The 26,885-nt window shown below is 39.6% G+C and overlaps 1 protein-coding gene across 1 annotated transcript in view; it reads left to right on the top strand.

Moving 5' to 3' along the window:
- The window catches only part of ZBED1 (zinc finger BED-type containing 1), a 229,456-nt gene that overhangs the window by 188,382 nt on the left and 14,189 nt on the right, over window positions 1-26,885 (top strand). The window contains exon 6 of the mRNA XM_067545726.1: window positions 6,930-7,137. Within this exon, the coding sequence (XP_067401827.1) occupies window positions 6,930-7,137 (208 nt within the window). The remainder of the gene's footprint in view (window positions 1-6,929; window positions 7,138-26,885) is intronic.

Genomic DNA, 26,885 nt, shown 5'->3' with positions numbered 1-26,885 from the left:
GACTAGATTGTGACTCTCAGAGTCTTGGTCTACTCCCGGGGACAATGCAACTATGTGCTGCCCCTTCCAAAGGGCTTGTGACAAAGCCATGACATAGCATATTATTTATTGTGAGGATTCTGAATTGAACACATGAATTACCATTCATGTTTCTTATTGAGCTACTTCAAATGGTAACAAATAGCTCAAGTAATTATTACTGAGCTTCTGTAGTTGTAAAAAACCTGGTATTTTTTAAATATTGATTTGCACCAATATCTATATGTGGATTTGTTTCCTGTGGATGTCCTGTAGTTACTCCTAAAACAACACATTAACATTCAGAAGTAGATAAGGAAAGGGTACACTGGTCATTCATAATAACCTGTTTAAAAAGGATGATACTACTTTGCCTTTGAGGGATGTTGCCTTTGCTGTCAAGCTTCATAAATTTCAGATTTCAGCCCACTTCTGTGGACATGGGAGAGTGGAAGAAAGCCTCTCAGTATCTCACTTTGGTACTTTAGGAGGAGGACCCCAGCCATATTACAAGGATATGTCCTTTTCTGCAGGGGAAGTGGTGCCCATGCTGGCAAAGGCCCACTCTGATTTATTTTTTTATTAGTCCTGTTTGTAATGTGGTGCCTTAGCATTTCTTTCCAGGCTGCAGGCTTACAAAAAAAGAGAGCGGAATTCACTCTTTATTTCCCACATATTATAAATGAATCTGTGTATTAGCAACACAAGGCATGGCATGGCTGATTCCAGAGAGCAGAAGAAGCTCTGAGACTTGATCGGTTAATCCCTTTCTTTCTTTCCACTGCAAGTCAGAACAACGGCTCTAGCTAGAGTGGATTAAGAAATGTACTCTGACTCTGGCTGTTAACTGGCTGTCCAAGAAATCCTGTCAACACAGGGTATAAATTGATGTAGCTCCATTGATTTCTCTAACCACACTAGCATGGGGCATTTCTAATGTGCCCATCACAGGAGTATCTAGGCACCAATCTGCCACATGGTTCAGGAAGCTCTGCACTTTGGTCTTATATTGACTAAAAAAGAGAGTCAGGTAAAATACTAACATTAATATTTTCAAATTCTGGTATCTGAACTTAGGTATCTAGGGCCAGATTTTCAAACAGTAATATACAAAGTGTGTATACCACATACGCACAAAAAAGTGTGGGCTGAGCTATCAAAATACTCATGCATGCAAAATGGATAACTGTGTGCAGTGTATGTGGTAGATGTAGTCGGTAGCAGGACAGGTACTGTACACATCTCTCTGATGAAATATAGATAATTCAGTGTGTCAGTTTCTTTTAATTTAGTTCTATTTCATTATTGTATATCATGGAATCATAGAAATGTAAGGCTGGAAGGGACCTCAAGAGGTCAGCAAGTCCAGCCCCCTGTCCTGAGGCAGGACCATGTAAAAGTAGACCATATCTGACAAGTGTTTGTCCAACCTGTTCTTAAAAACAGTGATGGGGATTCCACAACCTGTCTTGGAAGCCTGTTCCAGAGCTTACCTACCCATATAGTTAGAAAGTTTTTCCTAATATCTAACTTCATTCTCCCTTGCTACAGATTAAGCTGATTACTTCTTGTCCTATCTTCAGTGGACGTGGAAAACACTTGATTGCTGTCCTCTCTATAACAACGCTTGACATATTAGAAGGCTGTTATCAGGTTCCCCTCAATCTTCTTTTCTCAAGACTAAGCCTGGCCAATTGTTTTAACCGTTCCTTATAGGTCAGGTTTTCTGAACCTATTTGTTCTCCTCTGGACAGTCTCCAATTTGTCCACATCTTTCCTTTATGTTTATTTGTTTCCAAGTAATACGACTTTTTTTCCAGCAGGAATATACATATTTTCTCACTTCCTCCCATTCTGCCCTTTCTTGGGCTCTGGTTTCCTTTCCTTACTTCCTTTCCTTTACATCAATGGAAAATGAGTCTCTGAGGCAGTGGCGTACTGAGGGGGAACCATGCCCCCAGGCACCGGTCTGGGGGGGGGAGGGCAACGACTGGGCCCTCATGGCACGCTACTGCTCTGAGAAGTGGTTGTAGATGATACAAATATGTAGCACAGACAAGAAACCTTCGTACATATAATGAGCAATATTTTGGACTCTGGCTCTGATTTATCATAAAAAGATCAAATAAATATTTATTAAAAAATAGCCAGAAAAGATGCACCTACGTTCTGCAGAGCAACTATGTAGCTCTGTTAAAAAATAAACAAACTGTAAAATCTTTTAAAAGGCTTAGAGGACATTTTAAACTCCTGCATACCATTCTCTGAGGGAACAAAATTTAAAAATCTGACAGCTCTGTCAGTATGGCTCTGTCTGTTAATAATGGTCTTTACATTCTTGACTAAGCAACAGTGATGCATTACAAGGTTAAAACTTAAATAATTAGGAAACTTCCGTCATTTGAATAGATTGTGCCTGCTTTTGCTATGTAAACTGATTCAACCCAAGGCATGCATTGCAGTCTTTCATTTAAAACATGTTACCCACATTGTGCAGCAGTTTCCAGGTTTTGATAGAGGACACAGCTATCTGGCTGAACTGCAGTATGATGTTAGGACACTGTGCCCTGTAGCCAATTAAACAAATTGGGAATTGAGGGGACATGATGGGAGAGGGAGGAGGCATCAGGGTTTTGACCTGTAGAACATACAATGGTAGGGTCAGAAAATCCAAACTGCCAGCACTGGTGAGGTGAAACATAGCTCTATATTGTGATCTCAGCACACTCACGTCTCTCTCTGAGGCTCTTGCTCAAGCAAGAGGAGGTGGGGAAGAGAGCCTTCAGGATTAGAAATGGCATTGAGAGGACATTTGATGTGTTATTCTAACTAGAATTGGGCAAAAAACTGATTTTTCGGTTTGCTGGTAGTTCCAAAAAAAATTGGTTTGGGTCGCACAAAACGTTTCATTTGACCTGAAATTAAACATTTTGCTCTGGGTTCTTTTAATAAGACGAAAGGAAATTAAGGGTTAGATTCACAAAACATTGCCGGAGGAGGAGATGAGGTAGTGGTGGGTCTTTAATAATCTCTCCTGTTGAAGTTGTTCCACTGTTTATGAAATAATTAAATATTCATTGAACCAGGGAGAAAGTGACTATGAGTGGATAGCCTGGCGATTCGGTCATTCACCTGGAGCAGGGGCAGGGAACTGGGTTTGTAGAGAAACAATGCCTTAGCATGATACTAGGTGGACTGCTGTTGGAGATAGCCCCTTATGTATGAATTGTAAAACCAACTTCCTGATTCTAATGGATTGGAATTTTTTTTTTATTTCTCTGCAAATTTAGACCAAACTAAAAAAACCTTTCATAAAAGAATCCCAAACCTTTTGATAAAAAAAATGAACAAAAATGGGTTTCCATAAAACAAAACAAAACAGTTTTTTAATGAAAAGTCAAAATTTTCCATGGAAAGCAGACTCTGTGTGACAGAATTGTTTTGTCAAAAACCACATTTTCCGTTGAAAAACAATTTAAACAGAAAATTGTCACCCAGATCTAATTCCGATCAGTTGTGGTCACTGGAGATTTCAAAGCATTTCATAAAACTAATGGTGGTGTTTATTCTGCTGCCCTTAACTAAATTTCAAAGTGGTTAATTGGATTCTGTTTACCTCAATTCCCCTTGTAGTTTCAGTTGGGTAAGTTATTCTTACTTTCCACTACTCCAGAATGCCCCTGAGAGAGGATTTCTTTTCACTGGTGGGAGAAATAATCATTATTTATGCAGATACTCTGGAAAGCATTTTGAGATCCTTCTGGTTGAAGGATTTCAATTTTCTTACACAATTTTGTACAAGATGCTACAGAAAGCATATAGAGAAAGCCGAGAGAATGCAAGAAGAGTAACTAGGATGGTGAAAGATTTCCATTAAAATTGATAGTGTCTGAGGCTAAATTTAGGGAATTAAATATATATTTTACTACCTGGATTATAGGGGATACAATTATGGTATGTGAGCACATATAAGGAGGGAGAGGAATGTCATTAGTTGACAAAAGTAAGACTAGAAATAATGGAATTAATAGTATTATAGTAATAATAGGGTTTTTAAGACCCGTGTCAAATGTTTTATTAATGTTTAATTAGAGTCCCTTTAATTAAGTTTGTTTTGACCTCATTATCATTTGATTAGAGAAAACCAATTCACTGTGGTTTTTTTACTTTTATTCAAGACTATAAACAAGCACTAGATAACTAACTAACATACTTCTCTAAAGTTATAAACAGTATGAAAATTAGACTGAGGTTATTAGATAAATCAAATAAAGCAAATCAAGGAGTTAACAATAATACAAATTAAAATTGGTTAACTAAAAAGAAAACAATTTAAGACCAATAATTGCTCAGATCATTGTATGAGCACAATCAGTAATCAAATAAGAAAGTTAACATAATGACTTGAATGATGTTCTTAATCTTCCTGTCTCTATGGAGTTGACTTAGCATCTTATAGTTTTCCTTGTGGAAATAATTTGTTAAGGTTAGATTCCGTTACATACCCAGGGTGTCATCTAGTGATCTGCTTTGAACCTAGGTTAATTGATGCCCAGTGGTAACTTGTACTATGGATTTATATACACCCACTGCTATTGACCACATATGCACACACACAATCTACACCTAAAATGGCTAGGACAAGTCTTTCCTGGCAGGTGTCCCTGAACGGGTACTCCTATCCTGTTAAAAAAACAATAAAAAAGGGAAATTACTTAGGGCAGGTTACATTAGTGCAGCTGTTTAAAAAGTTAAGATTGAGGTGAAGCATGAAGCATAAGGTGACATTTTGAGTGTTTTGGACCAGACTGTGTTTCCAGAGACGTGCATACATTATTGAATCTAAAATATAACTGCACTACTTTGACTAACTCAGTCACTTTTCTTCCAGTGCAGTAACACTTAAAGTGGTTTTTATTCATTATGAAAATGTCCTAGTCCACTCCTAGATCCAGCTCACATCTGTATAATGGTCGAGCTACTTTATCTATTGTGTTACAGCTCAAACAATTGGCTGATATTAGGACTTCTTATGATCTTCTTTATTACTATTTCAACGTTGTACTATGTACTAGAGAGACAAGGTGAGTGAGGTAATATCTTTTATTGGACAGTGAGACAAGGTGAGTGAGGTAATATCTTTTATTGGACAGTGAGCATAGGGGCAGGGTTGTCTGGATCTCCTGGGGGCCAGGGACAGGAAGGGTTATCCCCCATGTGTCAGTCAAGGAAGCCTTCTGCTTCCTGCAGCAGTTGGGTAGTCTTGGCTGCCAGGGCCTGGCCCCCTGCCCTTCTTGCTCCTCCACTGTGCAGAGAAAGCAGAGAGGAGCTGCGCTGAAGGGCTGCATCAGGAAGGGAGCAGAGGCTGCACTCTGTGAGTACTGATAGGCCTGCTGGAGAGAACCCCTTTCCCTCCCCGGCTCGGGGGTTGTACTGAGAAGCTGGAGTCAGGAGAGGGCTCTGTCTGGCAAGGGGCCCCAATATTCATGGGACGTCACCTTCGGCTCCATGAAGGCCTGTCGCTGCAGCAGTCAGGTGGGCTCGGCTGCCAGGACCCGACTTCCTGTCCGTCTCTCCAAGAAATTCCCAGGTCCTGAAAAAGCCAAAATTTTGATGTAAACAGTAAAATCCAAACACTAGCTTTTTCAAAAGCTGAGGATTTTTCTGAGGAAAAATTGATAAATACTGAAAATGAAAGGCTTTGGCTATTAGAGTCACTGTTGCTTCTGAAAGTTCCTGAATGACTGGATTGTAGGCATCCAGGCACTGCTAACAATTAAGTAGCTTCAGTGGACTTATACATCTGCATGAAATGAGAATGCTTGCTAGAGGCCTACTGTTCCATCTGAAGGATGATTAGTCAAGTATACAGAATATTGAAAGCCAGGTATTAAATGGGGAATAAAGAATAAACCGAATTCTGAGAAATAGTTACTATTCAGTCAGCACATACTCTTTTGTGCATAACAAAACACAGAAAATCATTCTAGCCATTACTTTTGGTTCTGTGAATCACTGAAAGATTAAATGAAAGGTCTACAGTAATTACAGAAGCAGAATTGTCATGGAAGTGGAATTCATGGAAGTGATGCTGAAATCCCAATCTGGGGGAGTATTTTAAGTGACATACCTACTAATTTGCTTGACAGTAGCATTCTTCATTCAGACAGAATAAAAAAAAAGAAGTGAAACATGAGTAATCAGCAATTACTAGCTAAGAAGGCTGAGTTTTAGGAATTTAAAGACCAGAACATCCAACATCTGAGTCACGAAGGGGCACATGGGTTCTCAACATAAATGTTTTGACATAGATTCCATCATTTATAGGTTTGCATAATATATGATGTTTGTCATGGGCTCCATTTAAACCTTCATTCTAACTAGTTATCTTCCAGTGTTAAAGGTTTTATGACTTCTGTAGTACAACTTTTAATTACCTTGTCCCCATGCTAACCGCCACCCTCTTTTGCCATTTTATCCACTTGTTGTATCTTGTCATAATACTAGATGGTGATCTGGGGCAACATAATGCAACCTTGATCAGGGCTCAATAGGTGCTGAGGCTGTATAAGTCATAAATAATAATAATTAATAATAGGAGGAGTGAGATTGGGGCATTCTGTGGCTTGATATTTCAGCATTTCTAGTGAAAACGATACCCAAATTGTTTGCATCACAGATTCTGCTAACATGTATATTTATCTAAGATACTTTCCCTAAAGAAGCCATTGGATCTAGTAAAATAATCATCAGAACTATAACAAGAAATCTGCTTTCAAGTGATAAGGCTTTCCCGTGCCTACTTACTGTGTTGCTGTTGACTGTATAATTCAGCAAACTGGCAAGGTGGTATTTGTGCTACGTCATTTTTCTTCTGTTTATATTCATGTCTCTCTGTTTTTTGTATACAGATATTCTTATTCACCCCATGAAGCCTATGCCCAAAGCAAACTTGCCCTTGTATTGTTTACCTATCAACTACAGCATCTTCTGACAGTGGACGGGAGCCATGTGACTGCTAATGTAGTAGACCCTGGAGTAGTGAACACCGAGCTCTACAAAAATGTCTGTTGGGCTGCAAAAGTGGTCAAGTGGATGATAGCCTGGCTATTTTTAAAGGTACATGATTATTTTAATGATTTCAGTGTCATGTTTTTGCATTGCTAGAGCTGCAGTCTGTGCAGGACTACAGAGATTTTATTTATTATATTCTTTTCAGTGCTGATAAAGTGCACAGAACAGATAAAGACAGTCCCTTCCTCAGAGAAGTTATTTAGATGATAGACAGAAAAAGGACAAGACATAGAATGAGATCAAGAGGAAGGAGTTACCATCTTTTTATCTGTAGCTGTACATATGGACTATCTGTACACACTAATTATCGTTACACTAATCTATTTTTCCTCTGGGTAAAGGTTGTGGAATCAGCTGCTAACACTGAGGCCCAGATTTGCAAAATGCTCTCATAAAACACTTTTCACATCCTATCACATTCTGCAAACAAGAGGCAAGCTCTGATGGCAATGTGCTATCTACTTGCTTGTGTGATGTGTCCGTCATATTGTATGGCACTATGCAAGCATACATACCATATGTTACGAACAGGAGAGTGGAAGGAGGAGAGAAGCAAAGCAAATGAAAAAGAGTGGTGAAAAGTGGTTCAATCTCCAAATGAGGTGACTGTTTTGAACGCATGCTGCTAGTTGCATGTTGTATTCTAGACCTGCTCTATATTAGAAAAGTTGTAGCTGTGTGACTAAACTGATTTAAAATTGATTTAGTTACACTGGTACAAATCCCTAATGAAGATGCACTTAAACCAGTTCAAACATCCCTTAAATCCTATCTTTAATAGAGGTTTGCATTGATGTAGCTAGATCAATTTTAAATTGGGTTAGTTACGTTGGTACAAATTTTCTAATATAAACAAAAGAGCTGCGAAGAGAGAATTTGCTACTTGTGACTCATTCCAAGGCTTTGCAAGTAGGATTGGGTTAAGTGAGCTAAGCCTGATCCCAATAGAAAAGTTTGTTTTCCAAATCAAAATGAATCCTTGTAGATGATCTGGGAGCAGATCCTCAGACCCACAAAATAAAATAATTTAAAAATCAGATATGGCAATAGTGTTAGTCTTAATCTTATGAAAGAACTTCTATGAAAATAAAATATAAACAAATAAAACCATGTTTTAGAAATACTTGATAGTGTCCTTTTAAGTACAGTGTTTATTTTTTCACTTGCATACTGCCAGCAAACATTGTAAGGAGAACACTGGTGTGAAAATGCAACTCAACATTCTAAAAGAAAGATCATCTTATTTTATTACATTTCATGTCTTGTGATCTTCTTTCAAAGTGCCAGACTCTAGTTTTGTTGTTGTTTTTAATTGCATTTACCTCACTTGCTAATGTTAATTTTCTTTAGGATGTTTAAGTTCAGATCAGCATTCCATGCAGAGCCACAGCAAAAATTCTCTAAATATCGTATTGTTTACAGCACTCAGTGCCAGTCGTCTCTATTGGTGTGTCAAAGGAGTCATTTTGGTACTATACTGATCATATTTAGAAACTAAACAGGATGTCACTGAACACACACAAAGTGAGTTTGGATTTATCACAAAAGGGAATCAAGTACTTACAGCTATAATAGTAATGCCTCTTACAGTCCCTCATCCCCTCTTATTCCTTGTATGAGATGCCAATCTAAAATAGAACTGATCCACCTTGTATTTAGCAGTGACACTCTGAGTTGGTTTCCCAGACCTGAAGAAGAGCTCTGTATCAGCTCGAAAGCTTGTTTCTCTCACCAGCAGAAGTTGGTGCAATAAAAGATATTATCTCACCCACCTTGCCTCTCTAATATTCTGAGACCAACATGTGTACAACAACACTGCATACATTAAAAATAAAAGCATAAAAAGCTGTCTCGTAACAGTGGATGAAGGAGAGATATTGAGTTGCTTTGAAGTGCCATGCTCACAGAGTCTGAAACGAGAATCCAGCAATTGAGAGGTTGTGTTTTGAGTCAGAATTCACGTTGTTTGTTTGTAGCAATGCAGTACTTTTCCTGTGAGGCAAGGGGGGTGGAGGGAGGTCAGAATTACAGTAGAAGTTGTTCTATGAATGTTGTCTCTCCACTCTCATTAGCTGTCTGTATCGTACTGTAACTTAGTTTTCCTTCCTCTTTTTATTGCTTAATTTTTGACAATATGCTTACCTAATGGGGGGCTAAGTTCTGCCACTTTTTCCCACATTGAATTGCAGCTTATTCCACGGATGGTCCAATTCACTTCAATGGGACTATGTGCACCCCCCTGCAGAGAGCCCAGACAAGGCCTACATACCACTTGAGCCTTCAAGATAAATGCTAAGTGGGCCGTAAATGCTACTCTTCTGTTTAGGGATGAACTTCCCCCAAGAAAAGTACATTAGTGAGGATGGCAGAACTGGCTCCCTTAGTTATACCCAGAGATAGCTGCTACTATTTATTTCTTTGTGTGGTTTTTCTTTGCTCTCCTAGAATTTCATTTTTGAGAGAGTAAATGTGACTCTGATTTTAGGTTTACATGGCAACAACACACTGAACATGCGGAGGTTTGTTATTAATATTAATATAGGAGAGTCTCTTTCATCCTAAAGGATCCCAAAGCACTTTGTAAACGCATACAGGAATTCCTTTACCCACTATAACCTGACACTGGTGGAAGTACACATGGCCCAAATAGCTCTCAGAGAGGAAATATGCAATGGTTTTGTCATCTCTTACATTCTCTCATTTTATTTATTGCCATTTGGTTTGATTCCATTTAAGGGCCCAGAGGTCAAATAGAAAACATCCAGCTTGCTATATTACGATGCTCACTAGCATTATCCATTTCCATTACGTCCCTGAAAATTCTGAAACTACAAATACCTCCTGAGAGATGCCATGCACAGTCAACTCCCATTGAAGTCCTTTTTGTAGCTGAAGCAGCTTATCATCTCCCAGGAGATCATCAGCACTTTGCAGCTACAGTCCCTGACCTGCCTACAATAGGTATTTATGTGCCTGACTTTAACTCTTAAACAGCCAAGTTTAAAAATAGGCCACTTTGTGTACATTTAATTTTCTGTAAGTATTGGCAACTTAAGCTGCTTACAGTATATGGAATGTTTTCTTCTGATTACTGAATAAAGCTCAGAAAAATTCTCCTTGACATTAGTAAGAATTTCTTTCCAACGTGCTGCAGTGATGGGCACCAGTGTAAAAACGTGGATTAATGAGTATTATCAATCTTATAAAAAATGCCAAACTAACATCCACTCTTAAGTAGTGACTGAGGGACTGATCTTGAGAAGTGCTGATCATCTGCAGCTCTCATATTTTCTGTCCAGGATGCCAATCCTCACTGTAAAATTTCTTCTTTAAATATCCTATTGCAGTTACAGTTTATAGTTTTTTTTCCCTGCAAGAGGTTTCAATATATGGTCATTACCCCTGTCACTCTGTGAGAGAAACCAACTATTCCCTTTTTAAATGTAAATTGATTTTCACCCTTATGACTCTCTAGTAGACAAGGGCTGATAGGTTATCAGAACTCTCTCTAGAGTTCAATCAGATGTTATCTTTTAGGAAGACTTAATGGATAATGGACTTCAGTTTAAAGGGATACAGCCCCAAACTGTAAAAGATAACAAAATAATGGACAATAATTTACTAGCTAACAGGATGCTCATCAAACCTACAACTGAAATATAGTCAATTCTGTGGTTAAACACAACTTCAGTTAAAGATACTGGCTGAAACTGAAGCAGAGAAGGTGCTGCGTTTTGTCCTTTCTAGAACTGCCTCTTCCCCTTTAGAATTTGAAAGCTCTTTCTGAATCCAAATGATCTAGTCTATGCAGTATAATAAAACCTCTTTCCAGCAAGAAATACTTGACTCCGCCACTGGATGGAATCACTGAGAATTCTCCATAAAAGCCACTTTCAAGAACAGTTCCACTGCATGGGTTGTCATTGTGCTATGGTGGAAGAAAGAAACTAATTTTATTGCTTCCTGCTCATAAGATTCTCAAAACTCTTTATGGTGCATTTGGTTGGACTCAGATTCTTTGCCACTAGTACTCTAGCTGTCTTCATTCATGTTTTATCTGTCTCAGACCATCTGTATATTCCAAGGTATCCTGAAGGATGAAGCTTAGGAAGAGGTTGCCCCTCAGTTGATTGTCATTCATAGATTTTGCCCCATATAAATAAGACTTACTGACTACTAAATCTGAAGCAAAAAAGAGGCTGAACATTAGCATTCATGACCTTTATCAATGTGGGATGCTGAGGGGAGTGGAGTCAGGCAGAGAGACTGTAGCAATCAGGCAGAGTGAACCAATTTACCTAATTTTTTCCAACACTCGAAATAAACTTAATCTTGGGGCTTTGTTTCTTTTCTTTCTTTTCTTCCTTTGTTTGTTTTTCTAGATCATTTTTAAGAAATCTTACAAATGCTCAAGTGATGCTGAAAAACAAAATCCAAAGAAGCTGGATTTATCTTCCAAGCCAGTAGGATCTTCACACAGGTCTTAGTGTCACATTTGCTATTCAGAATGAGGCACTTTTTCCTATTGGCACTCTGAATGTAGCAAAGACATTTCAGCCTTCTCTTGAAGTGTCAGAAGACAAGCACATCACCATGTATTAACAGCAGCTGTACAGAATTAGAATAATTAAATTCTACAGCTGAAAGTAACAATTCATCAGCATCAAAACCCACTCTTTGTGAATATCTGTCCCTACAAGATCATGACTCTTTTTACCCTGAAATATGGCCTAAGGAAACCCAGGATAAATCTACATTTTTATACTATATAAAATGGCTTCTGGGTAAAAGTTGTGAAAGGATAAATGGATGAAAGTTATAAACAAGTGAGGAGTGTATTGATAGAGCTCTGGTCTTTATAAAATAATCTATTGTTAGCTTATCGTCTACCACACAGAAGTTATCAAATGTATTTGATTTTCATCCATGCAAGTTTTTTCAACTTATCTGAAAAGATACAATTCCTGTAGAAATCAATGAACAACTGCTTTCTGCATTGCCCTAATGGATAGGCAATAGATAAATAGTTGATAAACTATGACAAGGATATGGAATAGAGAACATTTAAAACATTACAGCAGTGTAAAAGATTATAATCTCATGGGAGAGAAGACCCATCCAGATCTTCTGAAGATGAAAACATTTTCATATTTGGAATTATAGATATTAGAGATGGGGAAGATTTATTAAATCATTCAGTCCATCCCTCTGCCAATCTCTAGAGTACATTTTCTGGTGTTGAGTTCAGTTTAGTTCCAACCAGTGGGGCTTCTGCCAGAGCTCATGATGAAAGTGGAAATACAGCTAATGGAACAAAATAATTTGGAATGGACCAAATATAGTTTCAACTCAGCAAGTGGACTCAAAACATTCATTTAATGAAACTTCTGGATGATGAGCATTTAGAAGAGACTGCTCTAAACTTTACTTTGATGCTCTGAAGAAGGATTGTGTAGAAATGCTGTATTGTAAATTCCAACTGAAATATAGCGTTTTAGTAACCTGGATAAAGGAATAGGGGTTGAGATAAATCTGGATAAAATCTATTTACAAACAAGATTCTATGTAACAGAGTTTTAAAAACAAATATGGGATATCCATGGCCATTACTAAATCTAAATAGGTTAATTATTTGTCCCCCGAGGAATGCATTTCATCGTGGTTTTCCCCCTCTGGTAGTAAATGGCTCAAAAAACTAAGTATTAGCTTCTTACCACTTCTTCAGTAGTGTCTGTACCTGTTGAGCTCATTTTTCGTTTTCTCCCATACAATTACAAACTCTTACCTGGGTCACTCTGTGGCATAGAGGATTTCTAGTTGCCATTCTGTTACTTCCTTTCTCCATCTCCAGGTAGCTACTGTTATGTATTCTGTCTGGTCTCCACTAGGTTACCCCAAAAACAAAATACAAGGCTATCCCTGACTCTAAGCCTCCTCCAGGACAGTGCTTCTGCCCTACCACCAGGACAGCTTAGTTTTTAGAGGTCTGTGTCATTATTTATTCAAAAAATATTTAAAATACGATAGGTGTTTTGGGAACAATACTATAATTATATGTTCTCATAGCTGTATGTGCGTAAAGCTTTGCAATGCACTGTGCTCTGTCAAAGAGCTACCATCTTTTTTAGGCAAGTTTCATTTAATTAAGACATTATTAGAAGGCTGTCCCAGTGGCCTGGTAACAGTATTTATATTTTTATTTGGATTTAAAATGCTATAAAAAGACATCTCTGTAAAGTCCTAAATATCTTAACATCTTCAATTCATTATACAATAAATTAAATTCTAGCAACATTCAAATAATCATTCCAACAGGAACTCAGACAGACAGAGACCTATGGAAACTCATTTCCATAACATCATTGTGATAGTTACTACATATGCAGTACTACGTACTCCAAAGAAGGAGTTTCCCAGTTTCCTAGTCCTACAAAGGCAGGGAAGCTGCAGATAGGCCTCCAGTTCCAAGGGGGAAGCAAGTATGTCACAATACTTTGTGGTGACTCCTCCCAGTTCAGAAGGAACTAACCTCAACCAGAAAAATGGCACCTATAACGTAAGATCACAAAAAAGGGGTGGGGGGGGAACTGGAGGATGCTCAATAAGCATTCCAATAAGTCTTGGTTAGCTTCCCCTTCTTCCCCATGACTTCTGTAGACATGAGTTCCTGTCCCCACAATCCCCCAGAGGGCATAGTGTGGTGGCTGCTACGAGGCTCTCCCATTAGCACAGCTGCCGCCTGGGCAGAGGGAGTGGGCCACTCAGTATTCCCCCTAATTGAAACATCCAGCAGGAGAGGACAGAGAGAGTCAGTGAGTCTTCACTTCACCCCATTAAGAGGCACAACTATGAGGTAGGGAAGAAAGCCATTGGGGGCCTCTCACTAAACAAACCCTGTTTTACTACCCTGAGTGGAGGAGCAATTCTGGGACTACATCATCAGAAGTAGGGAAGATGCAGAGGAGTAGTTTGGATGGGGTGTGTGCAGAAAAAGCGAAACTCTATCAAGGTGTGGTGTGATATACAGGTTTGTTGAGACAAGGTTAGTGAGGAAATATTTTTATGGGACCAACTCTGTTGGTGAGAGAGACAAGCCTGCCAGCTTACAAAGAGCAACAGGTTTGCCAGCATTTGTTTGGGGATGACTTGAATAACTCACTTATTATGTTGCCACTCACAAATGATGCAGCTGTCCTAAATTGATGCTGATAAAACTTATTCCATGCAAAGCCATCAGGTGTGTCGTATATGCCACTTATTTGACAGAAAATAATATTTTAGGGAATGCTTTGGAGAGTTATTGGCACTATTTCTCCCTTCCCCATCTCTGGGCCTGTAAAGCCAGGTGCCTTAGTTACCATGAAACCAACTGTACAGGGCTCAAAGGGTGACATAAAAAATTCTAAATGTAATCTACAATAGCTATTCTATAGATAAACAGAGAAAACTCTAAATCTGTATCTTAGGCCTTCAAGAAAGATCAGCAATGGCTGGGTCCCTTTGGAAAGTGGAGAAATCCCTTTTTCCAGTGGTCAGCATTTCCATGTCTGGCCCTATAGGGCTGAACATTAACCCTATCAGTTTTGTTTAAATAGAAATACTGGTACAGAACTGAATCTAGCCCTTTCTGGGCATGAGGCAGGTGTAATTCGGGGTGGGATGGGGTTTATTTCAACACTTGCAGGGAAAGGAGCAAATGTTTCCATGCCAAGTAGTTGTTTTTAAATAGTGGATTTTTGAAACTCTGTTGGAGCTTGGAATGCCAGATTAAATCCAAGGGGAGCTGTATTTCTAGGCAGCTGCAGGTGAGGTAATCAAAAGTGAATATAAATAAATGGATCACAAGGCTCTGCAATTTATCGCATGCATGTCTCCACTATTTATTGCATGGATATTTTGTCCACCTATTTGGTGGGTGGGTGGGTGGATGTATGGATATGTAAATTCCCTGTATGTCTTCAGAATAGTATATGTATAAAAAGGAGGAGATATTATACTGGTCACTCTGGAAAATTTATGCATAAACTATTCATTGATTAATTATATATAACAAATACGTTTGTAAAAATTAGGATCAGTTTGCACATGATTTGTGAACTTCACAACTAGTTATTTGATCAGATCTCACTTGAGTAAAGATCATGAAAATTACTTGCAAAGAAAATTTATTGCAAGCCTCAAGCTAAAGTATTTGCATTGTGAGCGTGTGAAAACAAAAAGATCTACTAAGGTACTGAAAGATATAATAGGTGTCTGAATTAAATATATTGTAAGAAATTACAAATAATAAGCCAAATTCTGTTCTCAGTTAAGCTCATGGAGTTTCACTGGTGTAACTGAGTACAAACTTTGGCCCAATATCTCTAGCTGTGTGTTCCAAGAGTAACTTAATCCTGGGCATGCCGTAGTTGCAAGTAGTCAATATACACAATAGCAAGTTAGTTTTAGTTTAGCAGTTTATATACATTATTACACTGGTTAAATATTTCCTTCAAAATATATCAGGTCTGAAAGTCTTCACAGGGCACACACAGCTCCATTTGGCAGTCCCAGTTTCGAGCTGGAAAGTGTAAGCTCACAAATGAGCTACATTATCATGTTCCAGCTGTGCTGGAGGAAATTCAGGTCACAAATGACATCGGATTTGGATGAGGCCTAAACGACATGTAGTAAAATCAGAATGTGCTTGCACAGCCTCTCAGGCAGGGAATTTACAATGATGCCGATGGTGGCTCTTTCAGACTGAGCTAGTTCTCTGTCACTGGATCAGATGGAGATACTGCTGTCTCTCCCAGTCCAGTGTTCATACATGCTTTTAATAATTAAGAGCTGCCCAAATGTTCATGCTATTTTTTATTTGCTGTCTGGAGCTATGGAGCTTGCAACCTTTGTCTTAAAATCCTATCTTCTTCATTTTACTAATGGTTTAGCCAGGGTTGGTGCATGTGTTCTGAGAAGTGATATTATTCTGATTCTTATGTGACCTTATTCAGTATCTTCATCTGGTGAGCTTTTAGGAAGCATTGCTTTCCCAAATAACTCCGTGATATTACTTACAGCATACTGTGTTCAGATGACTAAAGGCAGAGAGACTCTCATTTTTGGAATGTAATCTATTGAAAATAAGATGACCCATTAAAAGTAAGTTTTAAAGAGTTGTTTAGTTTTGAAGCGTGACTGTAAAGATGGCATTTGTTGAGTGCCATGTTTATTGTCCATATCAAGTGTATTCACTTTGCAAGTTCAAAGATGCCAGACCTGTAAATTCAGTCTGCATTCTGAGGCAAACTGGATATTATCTTCTCACACATCATTAACAGGAACAGAAGTCCTGAAAGCTAAACTTTCCTTTACTGCAACCCCATTGTTTTCAGATGATGTCTTCCCTGGGTACTTCAGTCTTCAGTCACTCTGCACAGGTGTAACTGAATGCAATTTTGGACTTATCTACATAGGGAAATTGATCAGCATAGCTATAGCAAAATAAGCTATAGCGCTATAACTAAGCCAGAATAAATCCTGGCTTGGATGCTCTATTTTGGTATAAAATTGACTTTTATTTGGGAATAGAGTGTTCACACCAGGAGTTGTTATTCTGCTATCACTATGCCAATTAACTTCCCCATGTAGACAAGCCTTTACTAAACAATCAGGTTGATGATGCGCAAAACACAATAGAACACATTCTTTTTTTCTTTGGCTCTTGTAGCAGTGCTTACCCAGTTTGGCTTTGGGGCCTGCTGCTGCCTTAGTTTCCCTAATTAAGAAAACTTTGCACTGTGGGCATTTTCTCAGTAACTCTCCCCTTCTGGGAGTCTGGTTTATTAGCATAAAATTCAAAGTAACACAAAACTTCCACCAATGCTTCCTTGCTGGCTCCTGCTTTCTACAGACTTGCATGTCCCAGATCCTCCACTGGGAACTGAATTGTGTGTGTCTGTGTAGAGCATCATGTGACCCTTTTATTCATCCATTCTACCCTGGGTAGGTGGACTAAGCCTGGCACCTATGCGGCTGAGCCCCAATCCCCTTAAAGGGCTCTACAGGGCTAACAGAAGGTGAAAAGGGGTAAAAATGTATTATTGCCACTACCTTCAGCTTATGCTAATTTAAATAAACTCAGGAAGTAGATCTGTTAAGTCAGAAGGTGGTAGTTTTACCTAGTCACTTTTCTGAATAGATTTTCACTGTAAATGCAGTTTTACCCATACATTCAATCCTCAGTCAGTCTTCATTTAGCTGAGCCTCTTTTTTCATTACTGTAATGGAATACATTCCATAAATAGGTACATCTCCCTGTGCTTTAGCTGTGTGCAACCTTTTTCTGAGCGGTCTGCACAGCATTAGGTCAAATATAGACTGCTGAATGAGTTGTAGATTTCCAGCTTTTTAAAAAGTAATGGAATATAAAATGTGTTTATGGTAAGGTGTTTAGATTTGTCCTCTTTGGGTCATTAAGTATACATTCATTTAAGAAGAGCCTCTAAAGCTGATATAAGGTACCTCTAGTGCTCACATAATAGACTAGTATGTGTGGTGGGTTAGCTGTGGTTTTCTAGTCATGCTCATGCTCTTAGCACTGGAATGAACGGCGTCTGAAGCATTAGAATTTAGAAGCTGGGATAAAGCGGGATTGTGCCAGTGGTACTGTGATTGCCATAAGGAGCCAGCATTTACCAAGGGAATGCTCTGCAAGTTACTTCCTATTCTAAGAACCATTCTGTGATAGCTGTAGGCAAATGCTGACTTTTTAACCGTGTCTACTGCCAACATGTATCATCTGCAGGGGAATCAACAAGCACGAAGGTAGCTCTGACATGTCATGAACCAAAATAAATAGGAGTAAGTTTGTTTTCTTTCCTCACTCTGGGAAACCTTCCTTTTACGTGCACATTGTTTTCTCTGCCATTCTCTCATTGCCTTTGTGTCCAAAATGAGGGGACGGAAAGGGGTGCTTATAGTAAGGCTCTCAAGTAAAGATTTAGGCACCTAAATCAGTATCCTGATTTTCAAACGTGCTAAGCACCAATCAGCTCCTACTTTTGAAAATCTTGGCCAAATGTCCTGCTTATTGGCCTATCTCATATCTCTATTGTGCCTTTTTGAATAATAGTTCTTCCAGTTGGTGACTGACAAGAAGAGCTGGTTCCCACAGTGCTGACTTACAACCGTAGTGGAAAATATTGAGATATATGAATAAAGATCTGAGCTGAGCAGCTTCCAACCAAAGCAGGACCTTTTATTGTTCATGTCAGGCGTAAAGAAAGCCAGGGACATTATGCAGAACAAATCAGGCAAGGTGAACTGGGATGGGTGGCAGCAATAAGTACTTTTGCCTTTTGCACTTCCTATTTGGATTACCGTAATGTGCTCTTGGAGATTGGGAAGTCCCTGGAGGTTCCTTAGAAACATTGGCTAGTACATAATTCAGAGGCCCAGGTGCATGGATGGGTTGATTGCAGATTGATTGAAATACATCAGTGGTCCATAGGTTGCCCTGATTTCCTGTTCATTACCAGTTGTAGGTCACGAACTGATCTTGATCTTTCAAGACTTACGTGGTTTGATTTGTCACTACCTTAGAGACTACATCTTTTCCTGTGTCCTGCTGTGGCACTTGAGGTCAACTGGTGAACTCTGGCTAACACTCACTAGAGTTGAATGCCTGAGGGCTAAAATGAGAGTTTGCCCAGTGTCCTTAACTCTGGAACTCACTTCTCTCAGTGGTTTGAATAAACCTGGAATTCACTTCTTCAAGTGGCCTGAATAAGCCTGCATTTGTTAACCTCCAGAGCAAAAAACAAAACTCATCATTATGTTTAGGTTTTGCATGAGAGGCTGGGAGAGGTATTTTTATGTTCTTGTTTTAGTATGTTGAGTCTGCGTCATTTGAACGGATGCTTGCAATATTAAATCTTGTGTGGTGTTTATGTACACATGGAGAATAGGTAACGGGCACATTTTAAAAATTGAAAAAGAAATTTGCTGCTTCAGTAGTTTTAGTGGGTTTTCTAAAAACATGATACTGTAATTTAAACGGGGCAGGGTGAGCCCATGGCCTCTATTGGGTCCTTGGACTGCAAGTTATAGGCCTTTTGTAAACCACTGGCCACTGATACATTATGACAGCTAAGATGTGTTAACACTCCATAGAATTACTAAGCTATATGTTTGCCCTCTGATGTGAATCCATTTCTAGATTTTAAAATGATAAATCTTTTGGATTACATTGAAAATTTGAACTGTCAAGAAATAAATGGTGCACTGGACTGAAACATAGGTCTCTTAAACTGCCCTAAATTTAGATGCAGTTCAGTAATCCCTTATGCACTTTTCATTGCTGTCAGCAGCCTGTAAGTTTTCTCTTACATTTGTGATGGAAACATCTGTTTATGAATCATGTCACTGAGATATGCATCTGCCTTACTGGTTCTCCAAGGTATTATGTAAATAGGCATAATTCCTCTGGCAAACAACAGTGTATTGAAGACTCATTTGTACCAGAGGATTTTTGTTCATGTACATTTCTCTCCTGCATAAAAAAATCCCTTATCTTCACTTATGGTAGCCGTGAGATATCTCAGTGGAATACATGTAGCTCTGGTACTCTATTTTCCTTACTCTTGGTATCAGCATTTATCTCTGGCTGATAGTGAATATACATTAACAGAGCTTTGTAGGCATTTTATTATGACAATTACACAATGTCATTATCATGGACCAAGATATGAATCTAAAACTCAGCAGCTTAAGGCACTCTGTGTGTTCTGAAGGTCCCTCTGTTATTGATAGAGTCTAGGTACTTTTCACGTTCAAATGTTACTGTTATACTCTATTGTTTTCCATATACTACATTATGTCAGTAAACCAGGTCTTTTTATATGTTTTACCATATGTAAAACAGGAATGTGACCTATCACTCTAATGTGGCTTTGCAAATATATATATATGACATTTAAGTCACCCAAAAAACTAAAGAATATTTCAGTATAAACTTAGTTATTGCACTGAAGACAGACAAAGCTTTGAGAATGCTGGCAGCTTACACGATCTGTTAACTTTCACATTCTATTTGTCATTGTCAATGCAAATCATGGAGCAGAAACCTTGCAATTATCCTTCAGTTACTATCTTTCAAATCAAAAGAAAGGACAGATCTGTGGTACATCTGACAAGCAATCAGCTCACCTTCATTCCAGGCAAAGGGAAAAAAAGCTCTTCAGTGGGGCTTCTTAATGATAAAACACGTAATGCTTGGTCTGCCTACAACACTTAGAACAAGAAAGATGACAGTAACTTTATTTAAATTAAGCCAGAAGGTTGAGAGCAGACTGTGCAGTGTGCACAGATATGTGCTCTATGGTAATATAGTAGCTTCCTGCCCTGCCCCGCCCCCCACATTATAAATGAATTAATACAGAAAAAAAAAGGCATTTCAGTATTATTGATATTTTTCTCTCAGGTTAATTCCCGCTACCCTTCTACACTTGTTCTGAAATAGTAAAGACGTACAGCTTTTGTATGTAGACAAGGCCTGTGTTTGAAATTTACGTATTGACAAACTCCTGGTTATCATTTTTCATGTGATAATGTTTGCCTAATTATTAAAACTCAAACTCAAATATAATTGTGTTAATGGAGGAGATCATAACAGATACACCTAATTCCTGTGGTGATTTACTAATTAAATAAACATTTAATACAAACATCTGTTGAATAATAGAAGATTAGAGTTGGAAGGGACCTCAGGACTTTATCTAGTTCAACCCCTTGCTCAAAGCAGAACTAAACTCAGCTAAATCATCCCAGCCAGGGCTTTGTCAAGCCACAACTTAAAAACCTCTAAAGATGGAGATTCCACCACCTCCCTAGGTAACCCATTCCAGTGCTTCACCACCCTCCTAGTGAAAAACTTTTTCCTAATATCCAACCTAGATCTCCCCCACTTCAACTTGAGACCATTGCTCCTAGTTCTGTCATATACTACCATGAGAACAGCCTAGCTCCATCCTCCCTGGAACCCCCTTTCAGGTAGTTAAAGGCCGCTATCACATCCCCCCTCACTCTTCTCTTTTGCAGACTAAACAAGCCTAGTTCCCTCAGTCTCTCCTCATAAGTTTTGTGCTGCAGCCCCCTAATCATTTTGTTGCCCTCTGCTGGACTCCCTCCAACTTCTCCACATCCTTTTTGTAGTGGGGGACCCAAAACTGGACACAATACTCCAAATGCGGCCTCACCAATGCCGAATAGAGGGGAATAATCTCTTCCGTCGATCTGTTGGCAGTGCTCTTATTAATGCAGCCCAATATGCTATTAGCCTTCTTGGCAACCAGGGCACACTGCTAACTCATATCCACTTCTTATCCACTGTAACCCCCAGGTCCTTTTCTGCAGAGCTGCTGCCTGGCTCGTCAATCCCCAGTCTGTAGCTGTGCATGGGATTCTTCCGTCCTAAGTGGAGTACTCTGCACTTGTCCTTGTCGAACCTCATCAGATTTCTTTTGGCCCAATCCTCCAATTTGTGTAGGTCACTCTGTATCCTGTCCCTACCTTTCAGGGTATCTGCCACTCCCCCTAGCTTAGTGTCATCCAGACTGGCCCCAGGACTGATCCCTAGGGCACTCCTCTTGTTACCAGCTACCAGCTAGACATCGAGCTAAAACATTATATTTTAAATATTAAACATTTTAAATATTTTAAACATGTACTTAAACATTATATTTTAAAATTTCTATGCATGGTTATAGTGTGCTAAATCATCTAGGGATTTTTACAGAGTATTCCTTGTTTTTGTTTAAACTAGAAGAGCAGTTTGCTGCATTTTTTAAAGGCCAAACAGCTTTTTCCCTCTATTTTCTTATATTTACAGATATATTTTTTCTTTTCAAATTAGTGAATATCAGGAAAGTATCCAGAGGGAGATTTTCAAGGGCACAAAGAATTAAGTGCCCAACTCCTATTGCCCTCCAGTGGGAACTGGGTACCTAACTGCCCTTTGTAGCTTTGAAAGTCTACCCCTAAAACCAGTTGCTAGTACCTTATTATATGTCAGTGCAAATGTGAACAGTGACGTTGCCTGTGCACTAACAGATATTAACTTTCTAAATTTAGATAAAGGCCTGATTAGCCTGGTGAATACTTGAATGGGAGACCAAAAAGAAAATACTTGAAAGGCCTGATTCTCATGTTGCCTTCTACCAATGCATCTGGGCCATTGTTTTTCCAGAGAGGCCTGTCTTTCGGAAAAGATATAGGACTGGATTCATAGAGTCATAGATTCTGAAGCCAAAAGAGTTCACTCTGATCACCTAGTCCGACCTCCTATATAACACAGACCATGGAGCTTCCCTAAAATTGTTGTTATTCCAGTTTCATGACTCCATTGGATTCAGTGGAGGAACACCAGCATAAAACTGGAGTAATGCAGTGATGAGCCAGGCCTATAAAAATTGAAGTCCTGATAATTTTGTGGTCATTTAAAGATCACTTGGAACAAACAATACAACACAGAGTGTCAAATCCATAGTATCACAGTGATACTTCTAAGTACTTCTGCCACTGAGATTGATCAGCTGCAAATCAAATAGGTTCATTTATGTTTCAAACTAACATTGGGAGAAAGAAAAAAATGCACCTCGGTCTAAGAAGGAAGGCAAATATTACTGTAGAAATCTTAAATAGTGTGCATATTTCTTGTGGGTATAAATTCGGATGCTTCATTAAATTATTTGTTAATTAGAGCCAATTTTTCCCCTCAAAATGGAGCGCCTACTCGTTAAGTGCAGTCATTATCAATGATTAGCTTTAAAGTTATTTTTATGCACCAGCGGTTCAAATTAAAAAAAAAAAGTAACTTATTTTATAGCAACATATAACAGCTGTATAGTATTTATTAATAGCTGATGGGGTTCTTTGGATTTTTTAAAATTGCTATTAAAAAGAAGCCATCAACATTTTAAATTGTCACAAATCCCAGAATGACTAGAACAGTCTTTGTTTTTTAAATGTCATGTTGTCTCAGGACAGACCTGCAAAGAGATGTATTTGTCACAGTTTGACGTTGATATAATTTTCTGGTACTCGGGTACATGGCTCTCCTTTTAATCCCAGTTGTGCTGATTTCTGGGCAATACATTACTTTTCTGATGAAATGATGAGAATAGTGATTTAGCAAGGAGGAAATAATTAAAACTATTTGTCTTGCAGACTGTCAGAGGCTGTTAGGGATTACAAATAAAGAATTACCTTTTTTTCTGTCTGTGTTACAGTCTTCGCAAAGTTCACAAACAATTGTAATCCTCTTCTATTAAGCACAGACTTCAAAGTAAAAGGGCAGTTATTTTTCATATATTAAGGATATTCTAAGATTAGTGGAAAGCAAACATTTTATTTTTATGAAAATGTGCTGATCAGAAAACTGCCCAGCTACAGATTCTGGGCTGTGTTTTGGCCCCTTTATGCCACTTGGGGGCTGGAAACCAGCCAGATTGCTTCACCAGGAACCCCCAGAGCTGTGTAGGCCAACAGAATAACCCTATGCTACCTCTCTCTGTAGCCCCACCACAGGAGCATGCCTAAGGAAATGATGGGTTGTCCTGGTGTGTTTGTGGCTGTAGCAATTTGCATTCAAGCTATGCTGGGAGATCGGACAGTAACTTGGGGCCATTGCAGCTAGACCTGTTGTTAGAGCAGCCATTGCTGCTGAGGCCAGGCTCAGTCTCAGCAGTGCAAGGATACAAAAGGCACACCACGTGAGAGTCACTTCCATCTTCACTCCTGTTGCCCTGTGCTTTTCATGGGACGATATGCATTTTTTAGCCTGGATGCCTGACAGCTGGTGCACTTTTGTCACCTTCAGGGCCAGCTGTGAACACCTTTTCTCCACACTTTGCAGAGCTGGATGGGTCAAGGTGTTGACATGCATTCACCTGATATATGTCTGTTCCACCTTCTGTTGAACTTATTCCTTCACCACCACCACGCATATCTGCTCCAGGGAGTAAGAGAAGGAAGTCTGCCAGAATAGCTGATCCTCTACAGCTTCCCACATATCCTGCACCAGTTTATGGACGGGCTGCAGTAGTGAGAGTGGTAATCTGAAGAAGGGGTTTGCTTGGATGGCACTGAAGCCCCCTGGCTCCTGAACAATTGAGCTGACTGCAGATTACATCCCACTGTACCATCAGGGGTGAACCGAGCATTTTTATCAAATGAGAACATCTGGGAGACCCAGAAGAGAGTGATAACTTAAACGTGTTTGTTTTAAAATCAGGGTGGAGATGGAGCTATATTGTGGTGAATTAGCACTTGTGAGCCTTGTGGAAAGACTGGGCTTTCCAGAGGGATATGAAGGCAGGGAGGGTTGGTGCTTGGCACCCTGAAGTAGGAACGTTATTCCAGGTATGGGTGAGGGTCAGGTGGCAGCATGGAAGGAGGCACCAAAAGGAAATGAAGTGAGTGGTGAGTCTGACATCCTTGGGGAGTCATAATAAGAGTGAGCAGAGAAATAGATGAAAGTTTAGCATGTAAATCTGTTTGCATGGTATCTAGTACAATGGAGCCCTGATTGGAGTCCCTGGGTTCTGTTGTAGGATACATATTAAATAATAAATGGATGCAGAATTGTGCAGAGACTTCAAGGTGAGGACCAGAATTTTAAGCATGATTCAGTAAGCGCAGGATTGCTTTCTATGATGAGGTGACTGGCTCTGTGGAGGTAGGGAAGGCGGTGGATGTGATATACCTTGACTTTAGCAAAGCTTTTGATACTGTCTCACACGGTATTCTTATCAGCAAGTTAAAGAAGTATGGGTTGGATGAATGGACTATAAAATGGATAGAGAACTGGCTAGAGCATAGGGCTCAACGAGTAGTGATCAATGGCTCCATGTCTAGCTGGCAACCGGTCACAAGCGGAGTGCCCCAGGGGACGGTCCTGGGGCCGGTTTTGTTCAACATCTTTATTAATGATCTGGAGGATGGGGTAGATTGCACCCTCAGCAAGTTTGCGGACGACACTAAGCTGGGGGGAGTGGTAGATACCCTGGAGGGTAGGGATAGGATACAGAGTGACCTAAACAATCTGGAGGATTGGGCCAAAAGAAATCTAATGAGGTTCAACAAGGACAAGTGCAGAGTCCTCCACTTAGGAAGGAAGAATCCCATGCACAGCTATAGACTGGGGACTGACGAGCTGGGCAGCAGCTCTGCAGAAAAGGACCTGGGGGTAACAGTGGATAAAAAGCTGGGTATGAGTCAGCAGTGTGCCCTGGTTGTCAAGAAGGCTAATGGCATATTGGGCTGCATTAGGAGGGGCATTGCCAGCAGGTCACGGGAAGTGATTATTCCCCTCTATTCGGCATTGGTGAGGCCGCATTTGGAGTATTGTGTCCAGTTTTGGGCCCCCCACTACAAAAAGGATGTGGACAAGTTAGAGAGAGTGCAGCGGAGGGCAACCAAAATGATTAGGGGGCTGGAGCACAGGACTTATGAGGAGAGGCTGAGGGAACTGGGCTTGTTTAGTCTGCAAAAGAGAAGAGTGAGGGGGGATTTGATAGCAGCCTTTAACTACCTGAAAGGGGGTTCCAGGGAGGATGGGGCTAGGCTGTTCTCGGTGGTGGCAGATGACAGAACAAGGAGCAACGGTCTCAAGTTGCAGGGCGGGAGGTCTAGGTTGGACATTAGGAAAAAGTTTTTTACTAGGAGGGTGGTGAAGCACTGGAATGGGTTACCTAGGGAGGTGGTGGAATCTCCATCCTTAGAGGTTTTTAAGGTGCGGCTTGACAAAGCCCTGGTTGGGATGATATAGCTGAGGTTAGTCCTGCTTTGAGCAGGGGGTTGGACTAGATGACCTCCTGAGGTCCCTTCCAACTCTAATATTCTATGATTCTATGATTCTATGACAGACAGTGAGGGGATTTGAAGAACAGTGCCAACTGATACAGAATCAGAGTTCAAACCAGTTCAAGTCCCTGCCTTTATTTTTATGTGTTAAAAACATTTACTGCATCACAACACACAACGATTTTCATTCATGAATTCAACTGGAAATTTCCCCAGCAAACAAAGGCTTAATAATCCAGGACCATCTCTGTTTAAAGTGATTCAAAGCATACAATATTACAACGAGAAAATAGGCTCACTTGATGACTTCAGTCACAATGAAAAGTATGTATGGCATAAGAGCCAAACTGAATTATTAAAGAGCAAAGTTCAATATATCCCCCAAGTAAAGTGCATTGTCTCAGCACCTGATGAGCTCACAATGTGTATATATTGAACCACAGAACCTCACAGTATCATTTCCCATTCTAAACAAGCACTCTAACCTTTTAGTTAAAGACCCCTACAAATAGAAGCACAACAAAATACTTCCTGGGGCACTTAATACAATGAAAAGGTTAATTCCTACATCCATTATTGTGGCTAGTGATAATTCTAGAAGTGCAGAAGCTCTAGTTTATGCTGAATGGCACTCTAAGGGATGAGCTGAAAGACTGGAGCAGCAAGGTATGGTAAGATGCTGTAGATAAGTAGGGAAGCTGAGAGAATGAAATGAGCAGGAGCGTGTGAGGTACTGAGAGAGTTGGTTGGATTTACAAGAAGATTTTCATCTCAGAAATATTTCTGAAAAATTGTTGCACTCTTGAAAGATTTCTGTGCCAAATGAAATAGGATATGTTTCTCCTCTTCTTCTCCTATTTTCAGCTTCTTTTCTTTTTCCTACCTTAAATCATGGTGTTTGGCCCTTTGCTATCACGTTTGTTCTTCTCAATGCCTGAATTAGCTCTGAG

This window comes from Emydura macquarii, unplaced genomic scaffold, assembly GCF_026122565.2.
Source record: "Emydura macquarii macquarii isolate MOO-44397 ecotype Brisbane River unplaced genomic scaffold, CSIRO-AGI_Emac_v2 contig_1070, whole genome shotgun sequence".
In the NCBI taxonomy this organism is placed as follows: domain Eukaryota; kingdom Metazoa; phylum Chordata; order Testudines; family Chelidae; genus Emydura; species Emydura macquarii.
Note: the sequence above shows the minus strand (reverse complement) of the source record. Positions and strands in the feature narration are given on the sequence as shown.